At 48.2% G+C, this 27,029-nt stretch overlaps 1 protein-coding gene across 1 annotated transcript; it reads left to right on the forward strand.

The window, feature by feature from the left end:
- Positions 1-2,383: 2,383 nt before the first annotated feature.
- aqp12 (aquaporin 12) lies at positions 2,384-18,755 on the forward strand. The gene is made up of 3 exons (XM_072473522.1): positions 2,384-2,996; positions 16,799-16,915; positions 17,973-18,755. Exons 1-3 carry the CDS (start codon positions 2,390-2,392, stop codon positions 18,125-18,127), a joined length of 879 nt encoding a protein of 292 aa, XP_072329623.1. The 5' UTR covers positions 2,384-2,389; the 3' UTR covers positions 18,128-18,755.
- The last annotated feature ends 8,274 nt before the right edge of the window (positions 18,756-27,029 follow it).

Genomic DNA, 27,029 nt, shown 5'->3' on the forward strand with positions numbered 1-27,029 from the left:
AGTGGCTTTAATTAACTAGAACAGTGCCTGCCTGTGACTGCTCTGCAATGAGAGCTGCCTACAGGGCAGCTGCTCTTTATGCCTCCCCTCAAGGGGGTGGAGCCCACAAGGGCACCAACATGATACAATCAGTGTAGTACAGTACAATGGTCCATAGGTGGAGCCCACATGGGCAACAGCGTGGTACAATGTAATACAGTGGTCAATGGTTACTATAATACGTTCACCACACCTTTTAAAGAAGTTTAATACATATTTGACCAGTTTATGCAATTAAAGATTAATATTCCACATGCGCTTGTCAGATCATGACAATATGTTGCAAAAGTGAGGTGAAGTGGAGTGGGAGGAGGTTCTGTGGAACATGAGCACTGGTACAGATCAGCTGGGGTAAATGTTTGCTGTAGATTTGGAATAGTTCTATGCAATTTTTGATTCCAGATGAAGACCATTGTTTATTGTGATTTTTCACTTCCCAAGTTGAAATAGGTCATGCGCAAGAGTTCTTATTCAGTGGAGGCAAAAGGTGGCCCAGATAGTGACTGTGAGATAGCAGTAAGCAGCAGGCATTGCAGTCTCCTTAACCTGTGTCACTTGCAGCCTGGTCCCTCTGTCTACAACACAGGATGGATTGAGAAAAGCATTTCAGTGCATTCTACCACGTCAGGTGGTGTGGTTGAGTCATTGGTCTGTCAGGATGCTGATAAAACTGCCTGTGGCACTGTTGTCTCTTAAATTGCGAACAATAAATAATTCAGTACCTTGTACCTGTGATCAGTAAATATCAAGCCTAGCCACACCAGCTGTTTGCCTGGCACATCATTGGAGGGGATGAAGAAATGCTTGTACCAATGCCACAAGGTAGTCATTCTGGGTTACAGGGATGCTACTATAACATCCCTGGGCTGTGGAAGTACTTCTAGGGCACTGCCAGCCTGCTCCAGTAAAAGTATGGTCTCCCTTAAATGAGCAACAAAACCAAGTAGGTATCTGCAACAGACCCTTGTACATCTTCCACATCGCGCTGGTGCACCAGTATTTTCCATTGGCTCTTGTGGCTTCTCCTTATTTACTGTCGTCCTCTTTCCACATCATCATTTGCAATCTTCAGCTGTTAAGGACCTAAGTTCAGGAATCCCCTTCCCTAACCTCTACTGCTCTCTGTCTCTCTCGCCCTTCCTTAAAACCTACCTTTTGACCACCTGTCCTAAAGTCTCCTTAAATAATAACAGAAAATGCTGTAAATACTCAGGCCAGGCAGCATCTGTACAGGGAGAAATGAAGTTAACATTTTCACATGAATGACTTTCCACAAAACCTGGGAAAGTTAGAGATGTGACAGGTTTTAAGGAAGTACAGAGGCAGTGAACGGGGGAATGGCGAATGTCTGTGATCGTACCGGAAGACCAGGAGAGATTAACTGACAAAAGGGATGATGGTGCAAGGCAAAAAGAGTGGCAAGAGGGCAAGTAAAGAAACAAAAGATGTCTTGAGCTGAGGTGTAAATGGAATCATTAACAGCAGGTGCCTGGCAAAAGAAATAGGGAGCAGTAGTTGTGAAGTTATTTAATTCAGTTTTGAATCCGGAAAGTTGTAAACCCATGAGGTTCATTGAAACAATTCAGCAGACTGAGGACAGCGAGGTCAAAGTGGGCATTGGACAGACAATTAAAATAGCAAGTGACCGGAAGTCTGGTGTCGCACACTGACTGAATGGAAGTATTCTGCAAAGCAATTGCCCATGCCCCGAGTCTCTTGCACTCTTTTAACCTGAATGCTTATCTCTCCCTCTTTTCATAGATACTGCCAGTGGGGCTGAATATTTCCACCATTTCTATTTCACATATCCTGCATAATTTTGCTTTTGTAAGAGTTAGGGTTTTCTTCCCTCCCCCTGGAGTTATCTCCTGAAGCACCTTGGGGATATTTTACTGCATCAAAAGAGCTATTAGCATGCAAGTTATTCTGCCATTGCACACTTTCCTCCTTTCCAAGTGCACTAGGACACCCTCATTTTCAATCCCTGCCCCCTTTCTCAGTCCCGACGTGTTACACCTACTGTAGCCCCATTAATATCCTGGAGCTGTCTGTTCCTGGACGAATATTTCAATATAATTTGTAAATGGTAGGATCTCAATGTTTTTTTTAAGCACAAAATCTACCCCTGGGGGGGGTGAAAGAAAACCCTCTTATGCTTGCAGTTAGATGCACTTAGTTGGGGCTGGGTGTAAGTTGATAATTGACCAGCTCTTGCTTGGTTCTGCTTTGTGTACGTGTTATTTATGAGTAGTGTCCTTGAGTTCATGTTGAATGTACACATTACATTATCATCTGTTTTTAAGAGTGACGAGGTGTTTGGAGCCACACTGACTCTGGTCTCGAGCAAATTATGGCTGGGCTCAACATCTCCTTTGGGTATTTCTTTGCCGTGGTGGCTTTATGCGAGGTGATCAGGAGGGTTTCCAAAAAGCTTTTGCCCCTTCAGATCTATTCCAACCTGGTGGTGGAGCTGGCCTCCTGCTTCCAGCTGGCTGCCTGCTGGTTTGAGCTCAGGATGTTGGTTATCATCGGCCCCTGGGGGGGAGGGTTTGGAATGGATGTGGTAATGACCCTGTTCTTCCTCCTCTTTCTGATTCACGAAGCCACGTTTGATGGCGCCGAGGCCAATCCGCTGGTCACCGCTCAGCAATTGCTCCGCGCCAACTCTCCTGTGGTGGCCAGCACGCTGAAGATCTTGGCCCAGTTCGGGGGGACGCATTTGGCCAATGTAGTCGCCAAAGTATACTGGTCCTGGGAACTGACTGAGTTCCATCTGATCCAGAACATGATGGCGAGAGACTGCAGCTCGGCCATCCAGACATCTGTCAGCCAAGGGGCCTCTGTTGAAGCAGCATGCACCTTCCTTTTCCACCTGGTTGTGATGAGGTTAGAGGGAGCAGCATTTGGATCCAGGTCCTTGTCCAAAGCCCTCACCATCACTGCTCTGGTGCACATAGGTAAGTCTCCATTCCACAGTTTATTGTGAGATGTTTCTCAAAGCAATTGAATGTACAATCGCCTATCAAATTACTCCGAGTGAGTTGGGAGATGAGGAATGGAAGCACAGCGGAGATGTCAGGATTGGGTTTGTTTCCGTAGATCGGGATGCTGTCCGAAATGTATACCTCTGTTGTCATTCTTTTTTTAGGAGGCCTGCATTAATGTGAGTGGCAGGAGGGGCGAGGGTGCTGGAGGGAAAGAGTGAGATCCAAGATGGTATGATTGGGAGAGGGCAATCCCAGGTTAGGGTTGCCAACTAGAATTAAATCTATTCCTGGAGGTTTCATCACATAATTTGCCCTCCGCGCCCCACCTACTCCAATTGGCAAGCAAAAAAACTCATTACCCAACTGCCTCCCACCCACCACCCCCCCCCCCCCTGACCCCTGACCTAAGCTATGATCTTCCCAAGGAAAAGGATATTGTGTGTGACATACTGTATCCACACTACCACTAAATCCACCTTTCCCCAACTTCATAGCATTGCCTGACTTCACCCAAGCCTCAGCCCCTCTGCTGTTGAAACCTTCTTTGATGCCTTTGTTACCTCTGGACCTGACCATTCCAAGGCACTCCTGGCTAAACGCTCAAGTTCCGCGTCCACCAAGTTGAAGTCATTTAAAAAACTTTTCCCCTGTCCTTACCCATCTGTCCTGCTCATCCATCTCCTTGTGCTTGCTAGCCTACACTGGCTCCCGGTTAAGCAATGCCTGAATTTTAAAATTCTCTTCTGTATTTTCCAATTCCTCCCTGCCCTCTCCCTTCACTATCTCCGCAATCTCCTCCAGCCTTACGGCGCTCCTCCAATTCTGACATCTTGAGCCCCCCCAGTTTTAATCACTCCACTGTGTGGGAGCACAGTGTGATGAGAGACCCGGGTGCAACAAGGTACAATCACTAACTTGGGAATTTGTTGCTTTTTCAGCTTCAAGGCTTTTGTTAGGTGAGCAGGTAGGGAATTGGTTAGTGAGTTTTAAAATGTATTCCTCCAAACATGGGCAATAGTTTAAACCGGTGCTGGGGAGATACAAATATTGCATTAAATTTATACTTAAACTACTTGGTATAACTACAGGCAACAGCTGAGTGATGTTTTTGAACTCCGTTAAGTTAAACACAATAATGATGACCGGGTAGGTGAGGTTTTGCAGCTGTAGAATGTGGGAGCTGGTGGACATCAGTCCAACCCAGGGTGATTGTCAGTCAGACCCAGGGTGATTGTCAGTCAGACCCAGGATGATTGTCAGTCAGACCCAGGGTGATTGTCAGTCCGACCCAGTGTGATATCCAGTCCGACCCAGTGAGATATCCAGTCCGACCCAGTGAGATATCCAGTCCGACCCAGGGTGATATCCAGTCCGACCCAGGGTGATCGCCAGTCCGACCCAGGGTTTTAATTCATGAGAAACTGTCGCCAGTACTGGGGAAAGAGGAAGCTGAACCATTGGGATGGTTTTCACCTGAACTGCGCCAGGACTGGAATAATTAGGATGGTGGAAAAGACTTCAAACAAGGTAGTTGGAGGGGGGGTTAATGTGAGGGGAGATCTGGAAAGTTAAAGACTAGGACAAGGCAATGGTAGATGGGAGTGATATGGGTAATGATAACCCAGCATGTGACAGGAAGGGACAGAGCACACCAATGTAAGAGTGCACCATTAACTAAGGTCAGAGTAGGCAAAACAGTAAAAAGATTAAAGTTTAAAAAATTAAAGAAGTTCTTTATCTGAATGCAAATAGAAATACATGAGTATAATATGATAGCCATTATTGAGACATGGGGCACGATTCAACTAAATCAATTTTGACGTGTCATTTTGGACCAGCTGGTGGGGTGTTTCCTGCCGGCATTTTGGGTGAAATCCACACTGGGTTCAACCACACTTAGTCATTTTTCTTAGCCTTTGGGAGTTTCTCACCGCTCCAGCCCACACTTCAAAAATGTTTCAGCAATGGGGAGCTGAACCCACCAGCGACACCAGCTCCTCAGACATAAGGACGCCATTTTGAAAGGGTTCCCCGAGTGTGCTTGAAGGTCCCGTACACCCCCCACCCATGGGCAATGCCACCCCATGCAGAGATGTGTATTACCCCCCCCCCCCCCCCCAAATGAGGGCACCCCCGCTATGGGGCTGCTGAAGGCCCAACTTTTTGGGACCCCACCCCACTTCAGGATCTCCCCTTCATCCCCCCCTAACCTTTATGATGCCCCTTCACACCGCCCCCTTCACCCCCCCTTCTTCATACCCCCCTTACCCCCTTTCATGGGCATAGCCTCCTTCAGGCCCTGACCTGTGTCAACCTGGCACTTGGCATTGCCAGCCTGTAATGACACAAGATTAATTAATGACCTCTGAATAAAAGATCTTCTAGGTAGAGAGTGACCATAGCATGATATAGGGTGTGATTCTCCAGCCTTGTTACCCTCTTGCTAGAGCGAAACGAGGCCTGAGAATAATAATAATCTTTTATTGTCACAAGTATGAAGTTACTGTGAAAAGCCCCTAGTCGCCACATTCCGGCACCTATTCAGGTAAACTGGTACGGGAATTAAACCCACGCTGCTGGCCTTGTTCTGCATCACAAACCAGCTGTCTAGCCCACTGAGCTAAACCAGCCTGAGCGGGAGAGGCCAAAAATTATAACCGCGCCAGGAGGCAAACCGTTTGCGAAGAAACCGGCCCGTTCCCCTCGGGATCTCACCGTAGTGTGGCGAGAAACCAATTATCAGCATTCGGGCCCTATTTCCATTCAATTAACGGGAGCGACCCCATATCCAAAGGCTTCCGATGATTCAGAGGCTTCCCCAGCAAGTGGCCTCGCTGGCGCTGATTAGTACTCCTTTTTAAAAACGTGAACCTGGCAGAAGGGCTTCTGCAGGGAGCCGAGGAGGTGAGTAGCCATCTTTGCTCACAGGCAAAGAGTCCGGCAGCACTGGGCTTGCAGCCCCAGTGCACAGCGGGGAGTGGGGGACTGTCAGCAGGGGTGGGCTGCCTTGCGAAGTGGGGGGAGGGGACTGCGGGGTATACGGACGTAGTTCCCGCCATGCCAACCCGTGGATCGTGTACCCATTCTGGGGATGACTTTTGTCCCTGCCCACCTGCCCCACCGACCACCCATAACCCCCATCGACTGCCTAGGCCTCTGGCCATGTGGCTGAAGGCTATTGCTAATAGGGAACTGACAATCTTGGTTAAGTGAGCACTTCACACAACCCAAGTGGAATCCCATGGGTGGGAGGGCCATGTAGTACGTGGGAATCATTACCTAGCATCCCAATCTGATCATGATGCCTGGATATTGTGCCTGAACACTGTGGGAGGCAACACCACACACACAGCAGCCAACATCCAAACACCCAGGGCTTGGAACACCGCTCCAGGGCATGTCCACAGCCAGAGGGTGGGTGAGTGCAACGGGGAGGGGGATCAGTGCCCAGTCCAGATGCGGGTGTCTGGGGTGTAGGGTCTGGGGTCCAGTGAGTTGGTCCCGCTGTGACCGGGGGTGTGTGGGCACGGTGTTACGGACGTTTTGCGCGTAGGGGAGTGGGGGATCAATGGGGGAATGGAGGGTCCCGGGGTGGGGGGCCACCGCTGTTTGTCAGTCTTAACACCCTCTCCCAATGCCATACAGATATTGAACGCTATGGACTGTATTTTGGACCCCACCGAACAGGCCCCAGTGGTGCTGCTTGTAGCCTTGGCAGAGGGGCAGGGAGCAGCTGGTTCGGGCCCCATTTGCTCATGCATCATCATGCTCTGCCAGTCCTGGTGGATCACCGATATCAGCACCATCGTGTCAATGCCCTCAGCGATGCTCCTCAGTGACCGGGTCATGCTCTGCAGCACTTTAGCAATGCCCACCTGTGACCGGGACAAGCCTGCAGTGCCTCAGCCTTTCCATTCTGAAAGCGGGACATGTCCCGCAGAACCTCATCAAGGTCAGCAAGGTACTGGGTAACATTCCCCCAGGGAGTCAAACGTTCTGCCGAGGCTCTCAGCCACGGCCGTCGCCACTGCGGTCTAGCCGTGTTTGCCTCGGTGTTTTGACGGTGACATCTCCTGCGCCCTGGATCCTGGATCCCTCACTATCGACATCCTGCAGGTTACCATTGATCAGAATCTGAACTGGACTAGCCGTATTAATACTGTGGCTACAAGGGCAGGTCAGAGGCTAGGGATCCTGCGGCTCGTAACTCACTTCCTGACTTCCCAAAGCCTGTCCACCATCTACAAGGCACAAGTCAGGAGTGTAATGGAATACTCTCCATTTGCCTGGATGAGTGCAGCTCCAAAATCATTCAAGAAGCTCGACACCATCCAGGACAAAGCAGTGTGCTCGATTGTTACCCCTTCCACGAACAATCATTTCCTCCCCCACCAACGAACAGTGTAGCCGTGTGTACCATTTACAAGATGCACTGCAGGAACTCACTAAGGCTCCTTACAGAGCACCTTCCAAACTCAAGAGCACTACCATCTAGAAGGACAGGGGATCAGCAGATACCTGGGAGGCCCACCACCTGGAGGTTCCCCTCCTAGTCACTCACCATCCTGACTTGGAAATATACCACCATTCCTTCACCGTCACTGGGTCAGAACCTTGGAACTCCCTCCCTAACCGCACTGTGCATGTACCTACACCTCAGGGACTGCAGCGATTCAAGGCAACAGCTCCACCTTCTGAAGGGCAATTAGGGATGGCCTAGCCAGTGATGTCCACATCCTGGAAATTGAATTTTAAAAATATACAATTCTGAGGGGACATTGACTGGAGATTCTGAGGGGACTTGACTGTGTTAATGGTGAGAGGATTCTCCTACCCATGGGGGCAAACTTGAACCAAGGGGCACAGTTTACAAATAAGGGGTTTTCCATTTAAGATGAAGGGGGAATGTCTTCTGAGGGTCATTAGTGTTTGGAATTCTCTTCTCCAGCGAGCAGTGGGGGATGGGATATTGTATTTATTCAAAACTGAGTTAGACAGATTTAATAATAATATTCTTTATTATCACAAGTTGGCTTACATTCACACTGCAATGAAGTTACTGTGAAAAGCCCCTAGTCGCCACATTCCGGTGCCTGTTCGGGTACACTGAGGGAGAATTCAGAATATCCAAATTTCTGATCTACAAGCGAGTTGAATGTTCTGGGAGATGGGCAAGAAAGTGGAGCTATTTCACAATCAGATCAACCATGATTTATCAAATGGTAGAACAAATTTCTTATAATCACCATTGATAGCCCTGTCTTCAGCTCCCAAAGTCATAAACTCTGAAATGCTCTATAAATCTTTCTGCCTCTCTTCCCCACCCCCCTTTCAAGAACTCCCTTAAACTCTACCTCTTTGATCAGCTTTTGATCAATGGTGCTAACATCATCGTATGTGGTTCGGTTTCAAATTTTCTTTACTAACGCTTGTAAAGCATCATGTGGACACTGCAATGTCTTGGTCGATATAAATGTAGATTGTTATGTGTCCAATAACCTAAGAGTGCAAAGGATTTCTTCCAGACCCATTCAGCTACTGTAATTAACCAGATATTGAGCAGATAATGACACACTGTAGTTGTAATTAGCAAGGGCTTGGTTACAAAAATGTTCTTTGTTGTTGGGCGCAAGAAAAAGTCCAAATATATAACCAGTTGCTTTCCCCAATGAGATTTTAATTTGTATAATTGGTGTTAGTGAGGAGAATACAGTTATTTATCAATCTTTTGTGAGCAAACAATATGTGTTCCAAAGGGAATTAATTTTATAGTCTTTAAGCAAAAACTCTGGGAAATATCTTTCCAAAAGCACAGTGGTTAGTACCGTGGCTTCACAGCGCCAGGGTCCCAGGTTCGATTCCCGGCTGGGTCACTGTCTGTGTGGAGTCTGCACGTTCTCCCCGTGTCTGCGTGGGTTTCCTCTGGGTTCTCTGGTTTCCTCCCACATGTCTCACATGACGTGCTGTTAGGCAATCTGGACATTCTTAATTCTCCCTCTGTGTACCTGAACAGGCGCCAGAATGTGGCGACTAGGGGCTTTTCACAGTAACTTCATTGCAGGATATGCCTACTTGTGACAATAAAGATTACTATTATTAAAGAGGAAATGTTTCTCTTCTACCTTTCCCACTTCCACATTCCAGTACCGTTTCCTTGCAACAGCATATCCTCTGAATCACTGTGAACTACACCTCCTGAGATCTACACAATATATACAGGAGCACTCACCATGTCCATCATTGGATCTATTCTTTTTTCTAAATAAATTTAGAGTATCCAATTCATTTTTTCCAATTAACGGGCAATTTAGCATTTCAATCCACCTACCTTGCACATCTTTGGGTTGTGGGGGCGAAACCCACACAATCACAGGGAGAATGTGTAATCTCCACACAGACAGTGACCCAGAGCCGGTATCGAACCTGGGACCACGGCGCCTTGAGACTGCAGTGCTACCACTGCGCCACCATGCTGCCCTGGTAGGATCTATTCTGACGAATAAGTTGAGACTTGATGTTTGCTCAGTTTGCTTCAGAGGACATCCAGTTCCCAAAGTTCTCCATGTTTGGATGCCAGGCCATACCCCAACTTTTGTTAGGAAACCGGACGAGAACCTGAAACAATTTTTATATTTGTAAAACTGAGGAAAGGATACTTCATCCCAGCAGTGACACAGAATCATCCACATTAACATCAAAGAAATAGCTTTACAATTATCAGTTAAGCAGTTCTTAAATAAAATACAATGAAAAACTTGAACTTACTATCCACACCTGTTATTGATTCCAATTATGCAACCCAATACAGTTCAAATCCCACTTATCAATAAAGTTAACAAAACGGGTACTTGCTTAGCTGTCGAGAGATGTTTAGAGAGAAGTCCTTTCAAGAGCAAATTCAGTATACTTCTGTCTGGTCCAATCCAATGGCAAACTGCTGTTCAAATTAAAATCTTATAACAGACAGCCAACTAAAGACATACCTGGCTCCTCCCTTTAATTACATCATCTACGTCCCACCAGCTCCATAACCTGCTTAGCTAGGACTAAATACAGTCCCCAATACATTATCTACACACCAAGCAATCATAACAATATCCCTTTATCTGTAACCAGGTATGATCTGTAACCAGGTAAGTGGTTGGAATGAATAATTACCTTATTCTTTTATGACAGCTTAATTATATCTTTAGCAGGCACACTGTCTGCATGTATTTTAAACCAGCATTTTTAACAATATTACTGTCACAAATATGAAGTATAATATATGAGGGGCACGGACAGAGTGGATAGTCAGAAACATTTTCCCAGGGTGGAAGAGTCAATTACTAGGGGGCATAGGTTTACGGTGCGAGGGGCAATGTTTAAAGGTGATGTGCGAGGCACGTTTTGTGCACAGAGGGTGATGGGAGCCTGGAACCCGCTGCCGGGGGAAGTAGTGGAAGCAGATATGATAGTGACTTTTAAAAAAAATATTTTATTGAAAATTTTTGGTCAACCAACACAGTACATTGTGCATCCTTTACACAATATTATAACAACACAAATAACAATGACCTATTTTATAAACAGAAAATGAATAAATAATAAATAACAAAAATGAAAACTAACCCTAATTGGCAACTGCCTTATCACAAGTAACACTCTCCAAAAATATAATTTAACAGTCCAATATATAATTATCTGTAGCAACAACCTATACATATTATACAGTATATATTAACAACCCTGAGAGTCCTTCTGGTTCCTCCTCCCCCCCCCCCCCCCCCCCCGATCCTGGGCTGCTGCTGCTGCTGCCTTCTTTTTTCCATTCCATCTATCTTTCTGTGAGGTATTCGACGAACGGTTGCCATTTATAAATGCTTTATAAACCCCGCCATGTCATTTATCCAGGTCTCCACCCCCGGGGGCTTGGCTTCTTTCCACATTAACAATATCCTGCGCCGGGCTACTAGGGACGCAAAGGCCAAAACATCGGCCTGTCTCGCCTCCTGCACTCCCGGCTCTTGTGCAACCCCAAATATAGCCAACCCCCAGCTTGGTTCGACCCGGACCCCTACTACTTTTGAAAGCACCTTTGTCACCCCCATCCAAAACCCCTGTAGTGCCGGGCATGACCAAAACATATGGGTATGATTCGCTGGGCTTCTCTAGCACCTCGCACACCTATCCTCCACCCCAAAAAATTTACTGAGCCGTGCTCCAGTCATATGCGCCCTGTGTAATACCTTAAACTGAATCAGGCTTAGCCTGGCACACGAGGACGACGAGTTTACCCTGCTTAGGGCATCTGCCCACAGCCCCTCCTCGATCTCCTCCCCCAGCCCTTCTTCCCATTTCCCTTTTAGTTCATCTACCATAGTCTCCCCTTCGTCCCTCATTTCCCTATATATATCTGACACCTTACCATCCCCCACCCATGTCTTTGAGATCACTCTGTCCTGCACCTCTTCTGTCGGGAGCTGCAGGAATTCCCTCACCTGTTGCCTCGCAAAAGCCCTCAGTTGCATATACCTGAATGCATTCCCTTGGGCCAACCCATATTTCTCGGTCAGCGCTCCCAGACTCGCGAACTTCCCATCCACAAACAGATCTTTCAGTTGCGTTATTCCTGCTCTTTGCCACATTCCATATCCCCCATCCATTCCCCCCGGGGCAAACCTATGGTTGTTTCTTATCGGGGACCCCCCCAAGGCTCCAGTCTTTCCCCTATGCCGTCTCCACTGTCCCCAAATCTTCAGTGTAGCCACCACCACCGGGCTTGTGGTGTGGTTCCTCGGTGAGAACGGCAATGGGGCTGTCATCATAGCCTGTAGGCTAGTCCCCCTACAGGACGCCCTCTCTAATCTCTTCCACGCCGCTCCCTCCTCCTCTCCCATCCACTTACTCACCATTGAAATATTAGCGGCCCAATAATACTCACTTAGGCTCGGTAGTGCCAGCCCCCCCCTATCCCTGCTACGCTGGAAGAATCCCTTCCTCACTCTCGGAATCTTCCCGGCCCACTCAAAACCCATGATGCTCTTTTCGATCCTTTTAAAAAAAGCCTTCGTGATCACCACCGGGAGGCACTGAAACACAAAGAGGAATCTCGGGAGGACCACCATCTTAACCGCCTGCACCCTCCCTGCCAGTGACAGGGATACCATATCCCATCTCTTGAAATCCTCCTCCATTTGTTCCACCAACCGCGTTAAATTTAACCTATGCAATGTGCCCCAATTCTTGGCTATCTGGATCCCCAGGTAACGAAAGTCCCTTGTTACCTTCCTCAACGGTAGGTCCTCTATTTCTCTACTCTGCTCCCCTGGATGCACCACAAACAACTCACTTTTCCCCATGTTCAATTTATACCCTGAAAAATCCCCAAACTCCCCAAGTATCCGCATTATTTCTGGCATCCCCTCCGCCGGGTCTGCCGCATATAGTAACAAATCGTCCGCATACAAAGATACCCGGTGTTCTCCTCCTCTAAGTACTCCCCTCCACTTCTTGGAACCCCTCAACGCTATCGCCAGGGGCTCAATCGCCAGTGCAAACAATAATGGGGACAGAGGGCATCCCTGCCTTGTCCCTCTATGGAGCCGAAAATATGCAGATCCCCGTCCATTCGTGACCACGCTCGCCATCGGGGCCCTATACAACAGCTGCACCCATCTAACATACCCCTCTCCAAAACCAAATCTCCTCAACACCTCCCACAAATAATCCCACTCCACTCTATCAAATGCTTTCTCGGCATCCATCGCCACTACTATCTCCGTTTCACCCTCTGGACACATTCCTCTATTCTCATTGGCATTACCTTGGCCAGGATCTTGGCATCTACATTTAGGAGGGAAATAGGTCTATAGGACCCGCATTGTAGCGGGTCCTTTTCCTTCTTTAAGAGAAGCGATATCGTTGCTTCAGACATAGTCGGGGGCAGTTGTCCCCTTTCCTTTGCCTCATTAAAGGTCCTCGTCAATACCGGGGCGAGCAAGTCCACATATTTTCGATAGAATTCGACTGGGAATCCATCCGGTCCCGGGGCCTTTCCCGCCTGCATGCTCCTAATTCCTTTCACCACTTCTTCTACCTCGATCTGTGCTCCCAGTCCCACCCTTTCCTGCTCTTCCACCTTGGGAAATTCCAGCCGATCCAAAAAGCCCATCATTCTCTCCCTCCCATCCGGGGGTTGAGCTTCATATAATTTTTCATAAAATGTCTTGAACACTCCATTCACTCTCTCCGCTCCCCGCTCCATCTCTCCTTCCTCATCCCTCACTCCCCCTATTTCCCTCGCTGCTCCCCTTTTCCTCAATTGGTGTGCCAGCAACCTGCTCGCCTTCTCCCCATATTCGTACTGTACACCCTGTGCCTTCCTCCATTGTGCCTCTGCAGTGCCCGTAGTCAGCAAGTCAAATTCTACATGTAGCCTTTGCCTTTCCCTGTACAGTCCCTCCTCCGGTGCTTCCGCATATTGTCTGTCCACCCTCAAAAGTTCTTGCAGCAACTGCTCCCGTTCCTTACTCTCCTGCTTCCCTTTATGTACCCTTATTGATATCAGCTCCCCTCTAACCACCGCCTTCAGCGCCTCCCAGACCACTCCCACCTGGACCTCCCCATTATCATTGAGTTCCAAGTACTTTTCAATGCACCCTCTCACCCTTAGACACACCCCCTCATCTGCCATTAGTCCCATGTCCATTCTCCAGGGTGGGCGCCCTCCTGTTTCCTCCCCTATCTCCAAGTCTACCCAGTGTGGATCAACGCCCTTCCCAGCACAAAAAAGTCTACTCGCGAGTAGACTTTATGGACATAGGAGAAAAACGAGAACTCCTTATTCCTAGGTCTGCTAAATCTCCACGGGTCTACACCTCCCATCTGCTCCATAAAATCTTTAAGTACCTTGGCTGCTGCTGGCCTCCTTCCAGTCCTGGACTTCGACCTATCCAGCCCTGGTTTCAACACCGTATTGAAATCTCCCCCCATTATCAGCTTTCCCATCTCTAGGTCCGGAATGCGTCCTAGCATCCGCCTCATAAAATTGGCATCATCCCAGTTCGGGGCATATACGTTTACCAAAACCACCGTCTCCTCCTGTAGTTTGCCACTCACCATCACGTATCTGCCCCCGTTATCCGCCACTATAGTCTTTGCCTCGAACATTACCCGCTTCCCCACTAGTATAGCCACCCCCCTGTTTTTCGCATCTAGCCCCGAATGGAACACCTGCCCCACCCATCCTTTGCGTAGCCTAACCTGGTCTATCAGTTTCAGGTGCGTTTCCTGTAACATAACCACATCTGCCTTAAGTTTCTTAAGGTGTGCGAGTACCCGTGCCCTCTTTATCGGCCCGTTCAGCCCTCTCACGTTCCACGTGATCAGCCGGGTTGGGGGGCTTCCTACGCCCCCCCCCCCCCCTCTGTCGATTAGCCATCCCCTTTTTCCAGCTCCTCACCCGGTTCCCACGCAGCTGTATCTCCCCCAGGCGGTGCCCCCCCCGCCCATCCCCTCCCATACCAGCTCCCCCCTCCCCCCAGCAGCAACAACCCAGTAATTCCCCCTCCCACCCCCCCCCCCCCCGCTAGATCCCCCGCTAGCGTAATTACTCCCCCCATGTTGCTCCCAGAAGTCAGCAAACTCTGGCCGACCTCGGCTTCCCCCCGTGACCTCGGCTCGCACCGTGCGACGCCCCCTCCTTCCTGCTTCTCTATTCCCGCCATGATTATCATAGCGCGGGAACCAAGCCCGCGCTTCTCCCTTGGCCCCGCCCCCAATGGCCAACGCCCCATCTCCTCCACCTCCCCTTATCCCCCCATCACCACCTGTGGAAGAGAGAAAAGTTACCACATCGCAGGATTAGTACATAAAACTCCTCTTTCCCCCCTTTTTAACCCCCCTCTTCGCCCCCCACATTCGCCCCACCACTTTGTTCAAACGTTCTTTTTAATAACCCGCTCATTCCAGTTTTTCTTCAACAATAAAAGTCCACGCTTCATCCGCCGTCTCAAAGTAGTGGTGCCTTCCTCAATATGTGACCCACAGTCTTGCCGGTTGCAGCATTCCAAATTTTATCTTCTTTTTATGAAGCACCGCCTTGGCCCGATTAAAGCTCGCCCTCCTTCTCGCCACCTCCGCACTCCAGTCTTGATAAACGCGGATCACCGCGTTCTCCCATTTACTGCTCCGAGTTTTCTTCGCCCATCTAAGGACCATTTCTTTATCCTTAAAACGGAGGAATCTCACCACTATGGCTCTGGGAATTTCTCCTGCTCTCGGTCCTCGCGCCATCACTCGGTATGCTCCCTCCACCTCCAACGGACCCGCCGGGGCCTCCGCTCCCATTAACGAGTGCAGCATCATGCTCACATATGCCCCGACGTCCGCTCCCTCCACACCTTCAGGAAGACCAAGAATCCTCAGGTTGTTCCTCCTTGCATTGTTCTCCAGTGCCTCCAACCTTTCCACACATCGTTTCTGATGTGCCTCATGCGTCTCCGTCTTCACCACCAGGCCCTGTATGTCGTCCTCATTCTCTGCTGCCTTTGCCTTCACGACCCGAAGCTCCCGCTCCTGGGTCTTTTGTTCCTCCTTTAGCCCTTCGATCGCCTGTAATATCGGGGCCAACAGCTCCTTCTTCATTTCCTTTTTGAGCTCTTCCACACAGCATTTCAAGAACTCTTGTTGTTCAGGGCCCCATGTTAAACTGCCACCTTCCGACGCCATCTTGGTTTTTGCTTGCCTTCCTTGCCGCTGTTCTAAAGGATCCACTGCAATCCGGCCACTTTCTCCTCCTTCATCCGTATCCAGGGGGGATTCCCTTCTGGTTTACCGCACAGTGTTTTTAGCCGTCAAAATTGCTGTTGGGGCTCCTATCAAGAGCCCAAAAGTCCGTTTCACCGGGAGCTGCCGAAACGTGCGACTCAGCTGGTCATCGCCGCACCCGGAAGTCCATGATCGTGACTTTTAAGCGGCATCTTGACAAATACATGAATAGGATGGGAGTAGAGGGATATGGTCCCCGGAATGATAGGGGGTTTTAGTTCAGACGGGCAGCATGGTCGGTACAGGCTTGGAGGGCCAAAGGCCCTGTTCCTGTGCTGTAATTTGTTTTGGTCTTTGTTCTGTCAATTTCTTACATTCATCACATCTATTACTGGGGTTTCCCTCATGCCACATCTGGGACTATTGGGAATAAATTGAAAGAGTTGATTGTTGTACCTCATCTTAACCATTACCAACATTATTATGTGTCTTTCAGTTGGTAGAAGGTAAGTGAGATGTACCATGCTCATTTATTATTATTGTATTCTGATGTGTTTTGTGACCACACCCCTAATATTAACATGTCTTTTCCTTTTGTAGATGCTGTTGCCACTAAAAATTCATAATTTTTACTTTTATTTCAAATTTTCAGTGCTTCAAGTATCTCTCTGCATCTGCATAAACCAGTGAAATTGGTTGTGTGTGAGATATATAATTAATTGTTATTATTACTGCCACAAATATGAAATATATTATTAAAAATCCTGGTTTAAAATACATATAGGCAGTATATCTCCTAAATCTGTGATTAAGGTGTCATAAAAGGTGTGATAATCATTCATTCCAACCACTTACTTGGTTACAGATAAAGGGCTAATGGGATATTGTTATGGTTGTTGGAGATTCCCTGGAGTTTGATCTATTGACTTGCAATGTTGACAATGTCCGACGTTGAACCGAGCAAAGGAGTTGAATTTATAGCTGTGCCCAGTGTCTAATCTGTTGCTTTGGTCTCCCCACAGCGGGCCCATACACCACAGGTCTCTTTAACCCAGCACTTGCATTCTCAGCCACATTCCAATGTTCTGGAAACACACTGTCAGAATACATGGTGGTCTTCTGGCTCAGTCCATTCCTTGGTAAGTAGCAGTAAATCTCCTGAGGAGCAACAGCAACTCCCTTGAGGGGCTCAGTACTATAATTCAGCTTGTCAGTGCTGTGTTCGTTATGGCAATTCCATCTGGACTATCGGTTTGTGTGATTGATGATTTTAACATTGTGCAGTTTTTACACCTTCCCCAAAATTGGGTCTTTTAAATCCCTGCAGAGACGCATTTAAAATTACACTTCTTTACCATTCTGCTGGTTATTGCAGGCTGGGCCACACTCACAGGTTAATCTTTGATCTATGTTGTGTTTGCTGTTCTCTGCTGGAATAATGGGAATGACGTTACAATTGGCCTCAATGTCCAGACAAGACCTGATCAATGGGCACTTAGATTGCCTGGCTATCTCAGATCTGTGCCACCAGGTGGTCAACACCTTCCGGAGAGGGCAAGATATAGTCAGAGAAGGCATAAAAATAATTTTAAGTGTTTATTTTTTGGGATAGATTAATGTGGAATACCGATTCACAAGGAAATGCATCTTTTTCTTATCCTTTCACGGGATGTTGGCTTCGCTGGCATGCCAACATTTGTTGCCCATCCCTATTTGCCCCTGAAAGCTAGACCACTTCCGAGTCAGCCGCATTTCTGTAGGTCAGGAGTCACATGTCGACCAGAGCAGGTAAGGATTTCCACCCCTAACGGGCATGTGTGAATCAGGTGGGAATTTACAACAATCGACAATGGTTTTGTGGTCATCATTCGACCTTTGCTTACTTATTCATATTTTTATTTGATTCAAATGTCACCATCTGCTGTGATGGGATTCGGACCCAGGTCCTCCGAGTATTATTCGGGGTCACTGGATTACCAATCCAACAGCAATACCACTGTGCCATCGCCTCCTGCAATTGTCGATATTTGAGATTAGATTGATGGATTTCTCCTGGATAATGAATATCGCAAGTCATTGAGGACAACTGGTCAGCTTGACAAGCTCTTTGTGATTATTTCTGAGGCTAACCATTCCCTAAGGCACCCACGACGCTATTGTTAATTCTCCAACTGATACCAGTTCCCTTTGTTACAGCAACAATTCTGGCAGTTTTTCTCTTCAATGGAAACATCCCACTGCTTTTCTGCAAGAACCTTCTCTATACACAAAGGACAAAGTACAAAATTCCCAAAGGGAAATCCCCAGTGGATCAGCAAGAGAACAAGGCAGTCAACAGACAGGGAAAGTAGATTCCAGAAAGAGGAGCTCAAAGATGATCACCGGGACAAAGAAAGATGAGATCAGGGTTATTTGATTTGAGGAGTCTGTGTGTAAATCGTATGTTTTATTTAACTCTTTAAAAATGGAAACCGATCCAATTGTGGTTATCAAAAGGGGATTGGATGTGTACTTGGAAAAACATTATGTACAATGGGGGAAAGGCAGGGCTATTTGGATAGCTTGTTCAAAGAGCTGGCACAAACAATGGGCTGAATGGCCTGCCTCCGGAGCTATAATTCTATGATTCAATAATTGGTATTTTAAGTGAGTGGAGCTTCTAAATCCTATATTGGAGCTCATTCCAATGTGTGTACTCACTCATTCTATTCATTCTCTACATCCCTATTACTTGGTTGAGTGTTTCACCTTGTATACAGCAGTGGAAATTGGAACTCACTTAAACCCTGTTTACAAGTTATAGCTGTATAACTGGGAGGATTGATAATGGTCTAATGTGGTGCTGGTACGAGGTGTCCTGATTTCTCCTAATGGCTGTTTGCTGATTGCTCCATAGCCCTGACAATACCCAGTGTAGCCACTGCATAGAGAATGATGTCAAAACACTCTTGGATTAAGAATAAAAAGATTTTAAACTTATTTGCGTCAATGTTATTTTCTAGACTGTTTTTGGAGTTTCATGGTTGATTTCTTTCCTTAGCTCAGTTTTAAGGGCGTGATTTAACCACTGCATTGCGCCCGGCATAGATCTGGGCGTGCCGGTTAAATAGGGGGAAAGGCTAAAATGTAGATTAGCGCCGGCAACTATTCAGTTTGCTATCCAACCGATCCACTTCCGATGGCGAGTTCCGGATCACGCCCAAATAGGACGAACACATCATTGACCCCAATGAGCATCAATTTCCATTTCACCAGTGAGATTGAAGTTGAATGGAATGGCCACCTGGGAATTAACCGGATCCCCAGCGAGAAATCACGCGGGCATCAATTAAGCACTCCTTTTTAAAATCGTGAAGCTGGAGCAATGGCTGCTGAGGGGAACTGAGGTGGTGAGTAGCTAATTTTCATTTTCCCACATGAAACTCAAGGGCAGTGGAGTGGCTGCCCCAGTGCTCGTGGGGGAGGGGGGGGGGGAGGGGGGAGAGACCCCTCAGGGGATTTTGGCTTTGCCGAGGGGCTCAAGCATTCCAAGTCGGCGGTTACCCCTGGGTCAGGGGTTGGGGGGAGGGGGGGGCTGGTGTTGAGGGTCTTTTCGTCTGTGAGGCCTTCAAGCCACCTTTAAATATTGTGGATATCATTACAGGGGCAACTACAGTTGCTGCCTGGCTGTCCTACCAAACACACCCAGGACATAGCCCTGTTCTTGGTTAGATGCAGTCACTTTAACTCCCCTTGATTGTGAGCAGCCTCTAGCTTCACAGCTGAAGACTATTGCAAATTAGGAACTAACCTTGTTAGTTGTAAAAGCACTTCACGGCTCTCAAGTGCATTCTCGTGGGTGCACATGCCATGACTCAGACGATGCCTATTGCATTGCATATGAATCAAACTTTGATTCCTGAGCAGTTTGCCTGACCTCTAGATGCATCAGTACCATAAGCAGCAGCAGTCAACAATCAAGCACTCAAGATGGGCTTCAGCACTGGGAATATCCTCACGGCCAAACGGTGAGTATGTAGATCAGGGGAGGGCACCTGAGCACGGTCTCCCTAATGTTCCTGGCAGGGGTCTGATATCTGAGGTCTAGGAGTTCCTGCTGTGGCCGGGGTGAGTGTGAAGAGCGAAGGTTTCCAGCAAACTAGCTCTCTGGGTGGCACTCTGAGAGAAGGCGGAACACGTAAGGGTGGGGGATGCTTGGGGGATTTGATGGTCCCAGGGTGGAAGCCTTAACTGTTTGCCAATCTCTCCTCCAATTTTTCTTGTTTTTGTTCATTGGGACATGGGCGTTGCAGGCTGTGCCAGCATTTATTGCCCATCTCTAATAGCCCTTGAGGGAGCAGTTAAGATTCAAACAGGAGTTGGCAGCACAGTGGTTAGCACTGTTGCTTCACAGTGCCAGGTTCCCAGCTTGGGTCACTGTCTGGGCGGAGTCTGCACGTTCTTTCTGTGATTGCGTGGGTTTCCTCCGGGTGCTCCGGTTTCATCCAACAAGTACTGGAAGACGTGCTGTTAGATAATTCGGACATTCTGAATTCTCCCTCCGTCTACCCGAACAGGTGCCAGAATGTGGCGACTCGGGACTTTTCACAGTAACTTCATTGCAGTGTTAATTTAAGCCCACTCGTGACAATAAAGATTATTAAATTATTTAATTATATTAAACTGCTGTGGGTTTGGAGTCACATGTAGGCCAGACCAGGTAAGGGCAGCAGATTTCCTTCCCTAAAGGCCAGTTGGGTTTCTACGACAATCAACAATGGTTTCATCATCACCATTAGACTTTTAATTCCAGATTTGTATTCAATTCAATTTAACCATCTGCAGTTGTGGGATTTGAACCGAGGGCCCCAGAGCATTACCCTGGGCCTCTGGTTAACTAGTCCAGTGACAATACAATTATGTCACCGCTTCCTCAATTACTTACAGATATCAAGATGGATGATGGCGTCAGTCCCACAGAGGATGGCCTCTTGGTGCTGGTGGCAGCCCACGCGGCCAGACATTGGAGGAGGTAGCAGCGTTGATCTAGGCTGGAGTCGGCACTCCATGTGCTCGTCCATCAGGCCGAGGAGAAACCTAGAGGGGGACGTGGATGATGGCCCAAGGTGTACAGGGATCATTGGCCTTTCATGGAGATGATGGACATGTGCCGCAGATGACTCCGTCTGAACAAAAAGATAGTGCGGCACCTGTGCCACATCCTCGTGGACTTGGCACCCCATGGAGGAGGAGGTCACCCATTCCTGGTGACCGTGAATGTTTATGCCGCTGGTTGATTCCAGGACTCGAGCGGGGCCCACTATGGCATTTCACCAGCTACAGCCCACAAATGCATCAGTGAGTTCACATGCCCTGTATGCCCAGGCAACTGACTATATCAACTTTGAGCTGTATTTCCAAGCGCGAGAGGGAGTACAATCTGTGAGATTACACCATCTGCTGGAGGGGAAAGGCTGAAGCTGCTGCTCTTTTCCCATGTGCTTATTTTATAAAGAAAAGAAAAGAAAAGTAACTGGGAGTTTGACCAAGCACATTTTACCAGAATGTTGCCTGGTATGGAGGGCATTAGCTATGAGGAGCGATTGAATAAACTCGGTTTGTTCTCACTGGAACGAAGGAGGTTGAGGGGAGACCTGATAGAGATATACAAAATTATGAGGGGCATAGACAGAGTGGATAGTCAGAGGCTTTTCCCCAGGGTAGAGGGGTCAATTACTAGGGGGCATAGGTTTAAGGTGAGAGGGGCAAGGTTTAGAGTAGATGTACGAGGCAAGTTTTTTACGCAGAGGGTAGTGGGTGCCTGGAACTCGCTACCGGAGGAGGTAGTGGAAGCAGGGACAATAGGGACATTTAAGGGGCATCTTGACAAATATATGAATAGGATGGGAATAGAAGGATACGGACCCAGGAAGTGTAGAAGATTGTAGTTTAGTCGGGCAGCATGGTCGGCACGGGCTTGGAGGGCCGAAGGGCCTGTTCCTGTGCTGTACATTTCTTTGTTCTTTGTTCTATATCCCTAATTAGAGTTTGTCATATTTTGAGTGGGTTTAAAATAGTTTGGCAGCTGAACTCATCCTCGAGAGTAGTAGTAGCCCAGAGTAATTAAATCATTGTACATTCTTACATAAATTGTAGTAGTGGTGATCTTTATGCTGTATCTTTTCTGAAGTGATCTGACTATTTTGCTTCTCACATGTTTTATGGTGCATTAGTAAAGATACACACACACTCACATTTTAGAAACAGCCTGGTGACAATTTGAACAAAACCATAAGATGCATGAGCAGAAGTAGCCCATCAAGTCTGCTCCGCCATTCAATGAGATCATGAGTGATCTTTTTTTAATAAATTCAGTGTACCCAATTATTTTTAGCATGGCCAATCCACCTAACCTGCACATTTTAGGTTGTAGGGGTGAAACCCACATAGACACGGGCAGAATGTGCCAACTCCACAAGGACAGTGATTCAAACCCTGATCCTCAGTGTCGTAGTCCCAGTGCTAACCACTGTGCCACGTGCCTCCCTTAGATGATGATTGACCTGATATAATCAACTCTACTTTCCGCCTTATCCCCATGACCCTTGATTCCCTTACTGATTAAAAATCTGTCTATCTCAGCCTTGAACATACTTAATGACCCAGCCTCTTCCCTATTTTTGTACTCCATTCCCTTTGAAATAAAGGCCAACATTCAATTTGCCTTCCCTATAACCTGCGGAATTTGCATGCTAGCTTTTTGTGATTTATGCACAAGGACCCCAAATCCCTCTGTGCGGCAGTTTTCTGCAGTCTTTCTCCATTTAAATAATATTCAGCTCCTTTATTTTTCCTACTAAAGTGCATAACTTCACATTTACCTACATTATTTTCCATCTGCCAGTTTTTGCCCACTCGCCTAACCTGGCTATATTTGTCTGTAGACTCTTTGCGCTATCCTCACCATTTGCCTTCCCGCCTATTTTTGTGTTCGCAAACTTGAATAGTGTATTCACTTCCTTCCTCAAAGTCATTAATATAAATTGTAAATAATTGTGGCCCCAGCATGATCCCTGTGACACTCCAGAAGTTACAGGTTGCAATCCTGAACATACCCCTCTTATCCCAACTCCCTGTCTTCTATCAGTTAGCCAATCCTCTATCCATGCTAATATACTACTTAATATACTAAGTTAGAGGATGAATTACAATCACATACTTTTTTAGATTCATCACCAAAACTGACCTCCAGCAAAATGAAATAATGACACCCCAGCGTACATACTAAATCAGGCCTGTAACAGACACATGGGCCTGGTTTTTAAATCCCTGTGTAACCTTGATTCCCCCGTCTCTCTAACCTCTCTTTAAACACTACAACCCTTCCCACCTCGCCAGTCATAAAATCATAGAATTTACAGTGCAGAAGGAGGCCTCTGACTCCTGACTCTTGTACATAGGATCATAGGACCAGGAGGAGGCCATTCGGCCCATCAAGCCTGCTCTGCCATTCAATACAATCATGCCTATAACCATCTAGGCTAAAGTTAGCTTAGTTGGCTGGACGACTGGATCGTGATGTGGAGTGATGCCAACAGTGCAGGTTCAATTCCAGTACTGGCTGAGGTTATTCATGAAGGTCCTGCCTTTTCAACCTTGCCTCTTGCCTGAGGTGTGGTGACCCTCGGGTTAAATCGCCACCAGTCAGTTCTCTCTCTCAAAAGAGGAGAACAGTCTATGGGACCATAGTGACATTTACATTCTCTGGAATTATCTGCCTAAACCACTCTGCCTCTGCACTTGCTTCTCTTTTTAAGACCCTCTGTCGAACCCATCTATTTGCTCAAACATTTGGTCGTTTGGCCTAATATCTCCTATGCGCTTATCCTTTTGATAAACTCTGTACTAAGACATCTTTCTATGTCCTTTTTTAAAATTCAATTGTGCGGGATGACCGTCAAAGGCAAGGCCAGCCTTCATTGTCCATCCTTAATTGCTCTTGAGAAATTAGTGGTGAACCGCCTTTCTGAATAGCCACAGTCCATATGCAGTGCTGTTGCGAGGGAGTTCCAGCATTTTGATCCAGCGACAGTTAAGGAATGGCAATATATCCCAGATCAGGGTGGTACATGACTTAAGGACTTGCAGGTGGTGGAGTTTCCATGCGCCTGTTGCCCGTGCTCCTCTAGCAGTGGAGATCACAGGTTGGAAGGTGCTGTTGAAGGTGTCACAATGAGTTGTTGCAGTGCATCTTATAATTTGTACACACTGCTGCCATTGTACATGGGTGGTGAAGGGAATGAATACTTCAGGTGTTCAACATAGTGCTGACCAAGTGAGTTGCTTTGTTCTGGATGGTGTCAAGCCTCTTGAATGTTGTGGGAGTTTCACTCATCCAGGCAAGTGGACAGCATTCTATCACACTCCGGACTTGTGTCTTGTAGATGGTGGACAGGCTCTGGTGAGTCAGGAGGTGAGTTCTCTCTTGTTTGTGATGGTCATTACCTGGCATTTGTGTGGCATGAATATTATTTGCCACCTATCAGGCCAAGCCTGAATGTTGATGGGAAACAGGGTTGCTTCATTATTTGAGCAGTTGCGAATGGTGCTGAGCATTATTCAATCATCAGTGGACACCACCACTTCTGACCTTTTGGTGGAGCGAAGATCATTGATAGTTGGGCCTAGGGCACTGCCCTGAGGGCCACCTACAGCAACATCCCAGAACTGAAATATTTTACTTCCAACAACCTTAACCATTTTTCTTTGTGTTAGTTTTAAAAAAAAAAAAAATTTTTATGAAAGGTTTTCATAAAATATCAATAACAAAATGAAAAAGAAACCCAACAGGGTTAAGTACAAAACACAGTCCAGAAAAATAACCCTCCATAACCCCTCCCCCCCCGTACATAAATAATAAATTAACATTAACACCCCGACTTAATACAACAAGTATATACACCCCCTCAGACCCTCCAGTGTAAATAACAAAAAACAAAAAAATAAAGAACCCTTGTACTGACCCTCTCAAGGTGAATTTCACCTTCTCCAACTTAATAAACCCCGCCATATCGTTGATCCAGGATTCCACGCTTTGGGGCCTCGCATCTTTCCACTGAAGAAGAATCCTTCGCCGGGCTACCAGGGACGCAAAGGCCAGAAATCCGGCCTCTTTCGCCTCCTGCACTCCCGGCTCCTCTGCCACCCCAAATATTGCGAGCCCCCAGCCCGGCTTGACCCTGGATCCTACCACCCTCGACACCGTCCTCGCTGCGCCCTTCCAAAATTCCTCCAGCCTTGGGCATGCCCAGAACATATGGGTGTGGTTTGCTGGGCTCCCTGAGCACCGAACACACCTGTCCTCACCCCCAAAAAACCGACTCATCCTTGTCCCGGTCATGTGTGCTCTGTGCAGCACCTTAAACTGTGTGAGGCTGAGCCTCGCGCACGATGAGCAAGAGTTCACCCTCCCCAGGGCGTCTGCCCACGTCCCTTCCTCAATTTCCTCTCCCAACTCCTCCTCCCACTTATCTTTTACCTCCACCACCGAGGCCTCCTCCTGCATCACCTGGTAAGTTTCCGAGATCTTCCCCACTCCCACCCACCCGCCCCGAGAGCACCCTGTCCTGTTCTGTGTGTGGCCATTGCCGCGGGAATTCCGCCACCTGCCATCTGGCAAACGCCCTTACCTGTAAGTACCTGAAGGTGTTCCCCAGGGGGAGCCCGTACTTCTCCTCCCGCTCACCCAGGCTCGCGAACTTCCCGTCCACAAACAGGTCCCCCTACTTTCGTATCCCTGCCCTGTGCCACCCCACAAACCCTCCACCTGTTCTTCCTGGGGCGAACTGTTGGTTTCCCCCGTAATGGGGTCCCCACCGAGGCTCCCACTCCCCCCCCTGTGCCGCCTCCACTGCCCCCAAATTTTGAGGGCAGCCACCACCACTGGGCTCGTGGTATACCTCCTTGGAGGGAGCGGCAGCGGCGACGTTGCCAGCGCCCCCAGACTCGTACCCACAAGACGCCGTCTCCAGGCTCTTCCATGCAGCCCCCTCCACCCACTTGCGCACCATTGTCGCATTGGCGGCCCAGTAGTATCCACAGAGGTTGGGCAGCGCCAGTCCCCCCTATCTCTACTCCGCTCCAGGAACACCCTTCTCACCCTCGGAGTCCCTCGCGCCCACACAAACCCCATTATACTCCTGTTAACCCACCTGAAAAAAGTCTTCGGGATAAACACGGGGAGGCACTGGAACAGGAACACAAACCTTGGGAAGCACCGTCATTTTGATTGACTGCACCCTACGCCACGGGCAGCGGCAACGTGTCCCACCTCTTGAACTCCTCCTCCATTTGCTCCACCAGCCTTGTAAAATTAAGCCTATGCAGGGCCCCCCAGCTCCTGGCCACCTGGACTCCCAGATACCTGAAGCTCCTCTCCGCCTTTTTTAGTGGGAGCTCGCCAATCCCCCTCTCCTGGTCCCCTGAATGAATTACAAACAGCTCGCTCTTCCCCATGTTGAGCTTGTACCCCGAAAAGTCCCCGAATTCCCTAAGAATCCTCATTACCTCCGGCATTCCTCCCACCGGGTCCGCCACATACAGCAGCAGGTCGTCCGCATAAAGCGACACCCTATGCTCCTCCCCACCACGCACCAACCCCCTCCAGTTCCTTGACTCCCTCAGTGCCATAGCCAGGGGTTCAATCGCCAGTGCGATGAGCAGGGGGGGGATAAGGGACACCCCTGTCTCGTCCCTCGGTGCAAGCGAAAGCACTCAGACCTCCTCATGTTTGTGGCCACACTCGCCATCGGGACCTCAAAAATCGCCTAACCCACCTGACAAACCCCTCCCCAAACCCGAACTGCTTCAGCACCTCCCACAGGTACCCCCACTCTACCCTATCGAAGGCTTTCTCAGCGTCCATCGCCACCACTATCTCCGCCTCCCCCTCCCTCGCCGGCATCGTGATAATGTTCAAAAGCCTCCGCACACTCGCGTTCAACTGCCTCCCCTTCACAAACCCCGTCTGGTCTTCATTGATGATCTGCGGCACACAATCCTCAATCCTCGTGGCTAAGACCTTCGCCAGCACCTTGGCATCTACATTTAGCAAGGAAATCGGTCTGTAAGACCCACACTGCAGGGGATCCTTGTCTCGCTTCAGGATCAAGGAGATCAGTGCCCGGGACATCGTCGGGGGCAAAGCCCCCCCCCCCCCCCCCTCCCTTGCCACATTGAAGGTCCTAACTAACAGCGGGCCCAACAGGTCCATAT

Source organism: Scyliorhinus torazame, chromosome 14, assembly GCF_047496885.1.
Source record: "Scyliorhinus torazame isolate Kashiwa2021f chromosome 14, sScyTor2.1, whole genome shotgun sequence".
Classification (NCBI taxonomy): domain Eukaryota; kingdom Metazoa; phylum Chordata; class Chondrichthyes; order Carcharhiniformes; family Scyliorhinidae; genus Scyliorhinus; species Scyliorhinus torazame.

Coding starts and splice junctions, on each gene's coding strand:
- aqp12 (XM_072473522.1), top strand. CDS start 2,390: ATGGCTGGGCTCAACATCTCCTTTGGGTATTTCTTTGCCGTGGTGGCT. Junction 2,997..16,798: donor CACTGCTCTGGTGCACATAG/GTAAGTCTCCAT, acceptor GTCTCCCCACAG/CGGGCCCATACACCACAGGT. Junction 16,916..17,972: donor CTGGCTCAGTCCATTCCTTG/GTAAGTAGCAGT, acceptor CCTTTGTTACAG/CAACAATTCTGGCAGTTTTT.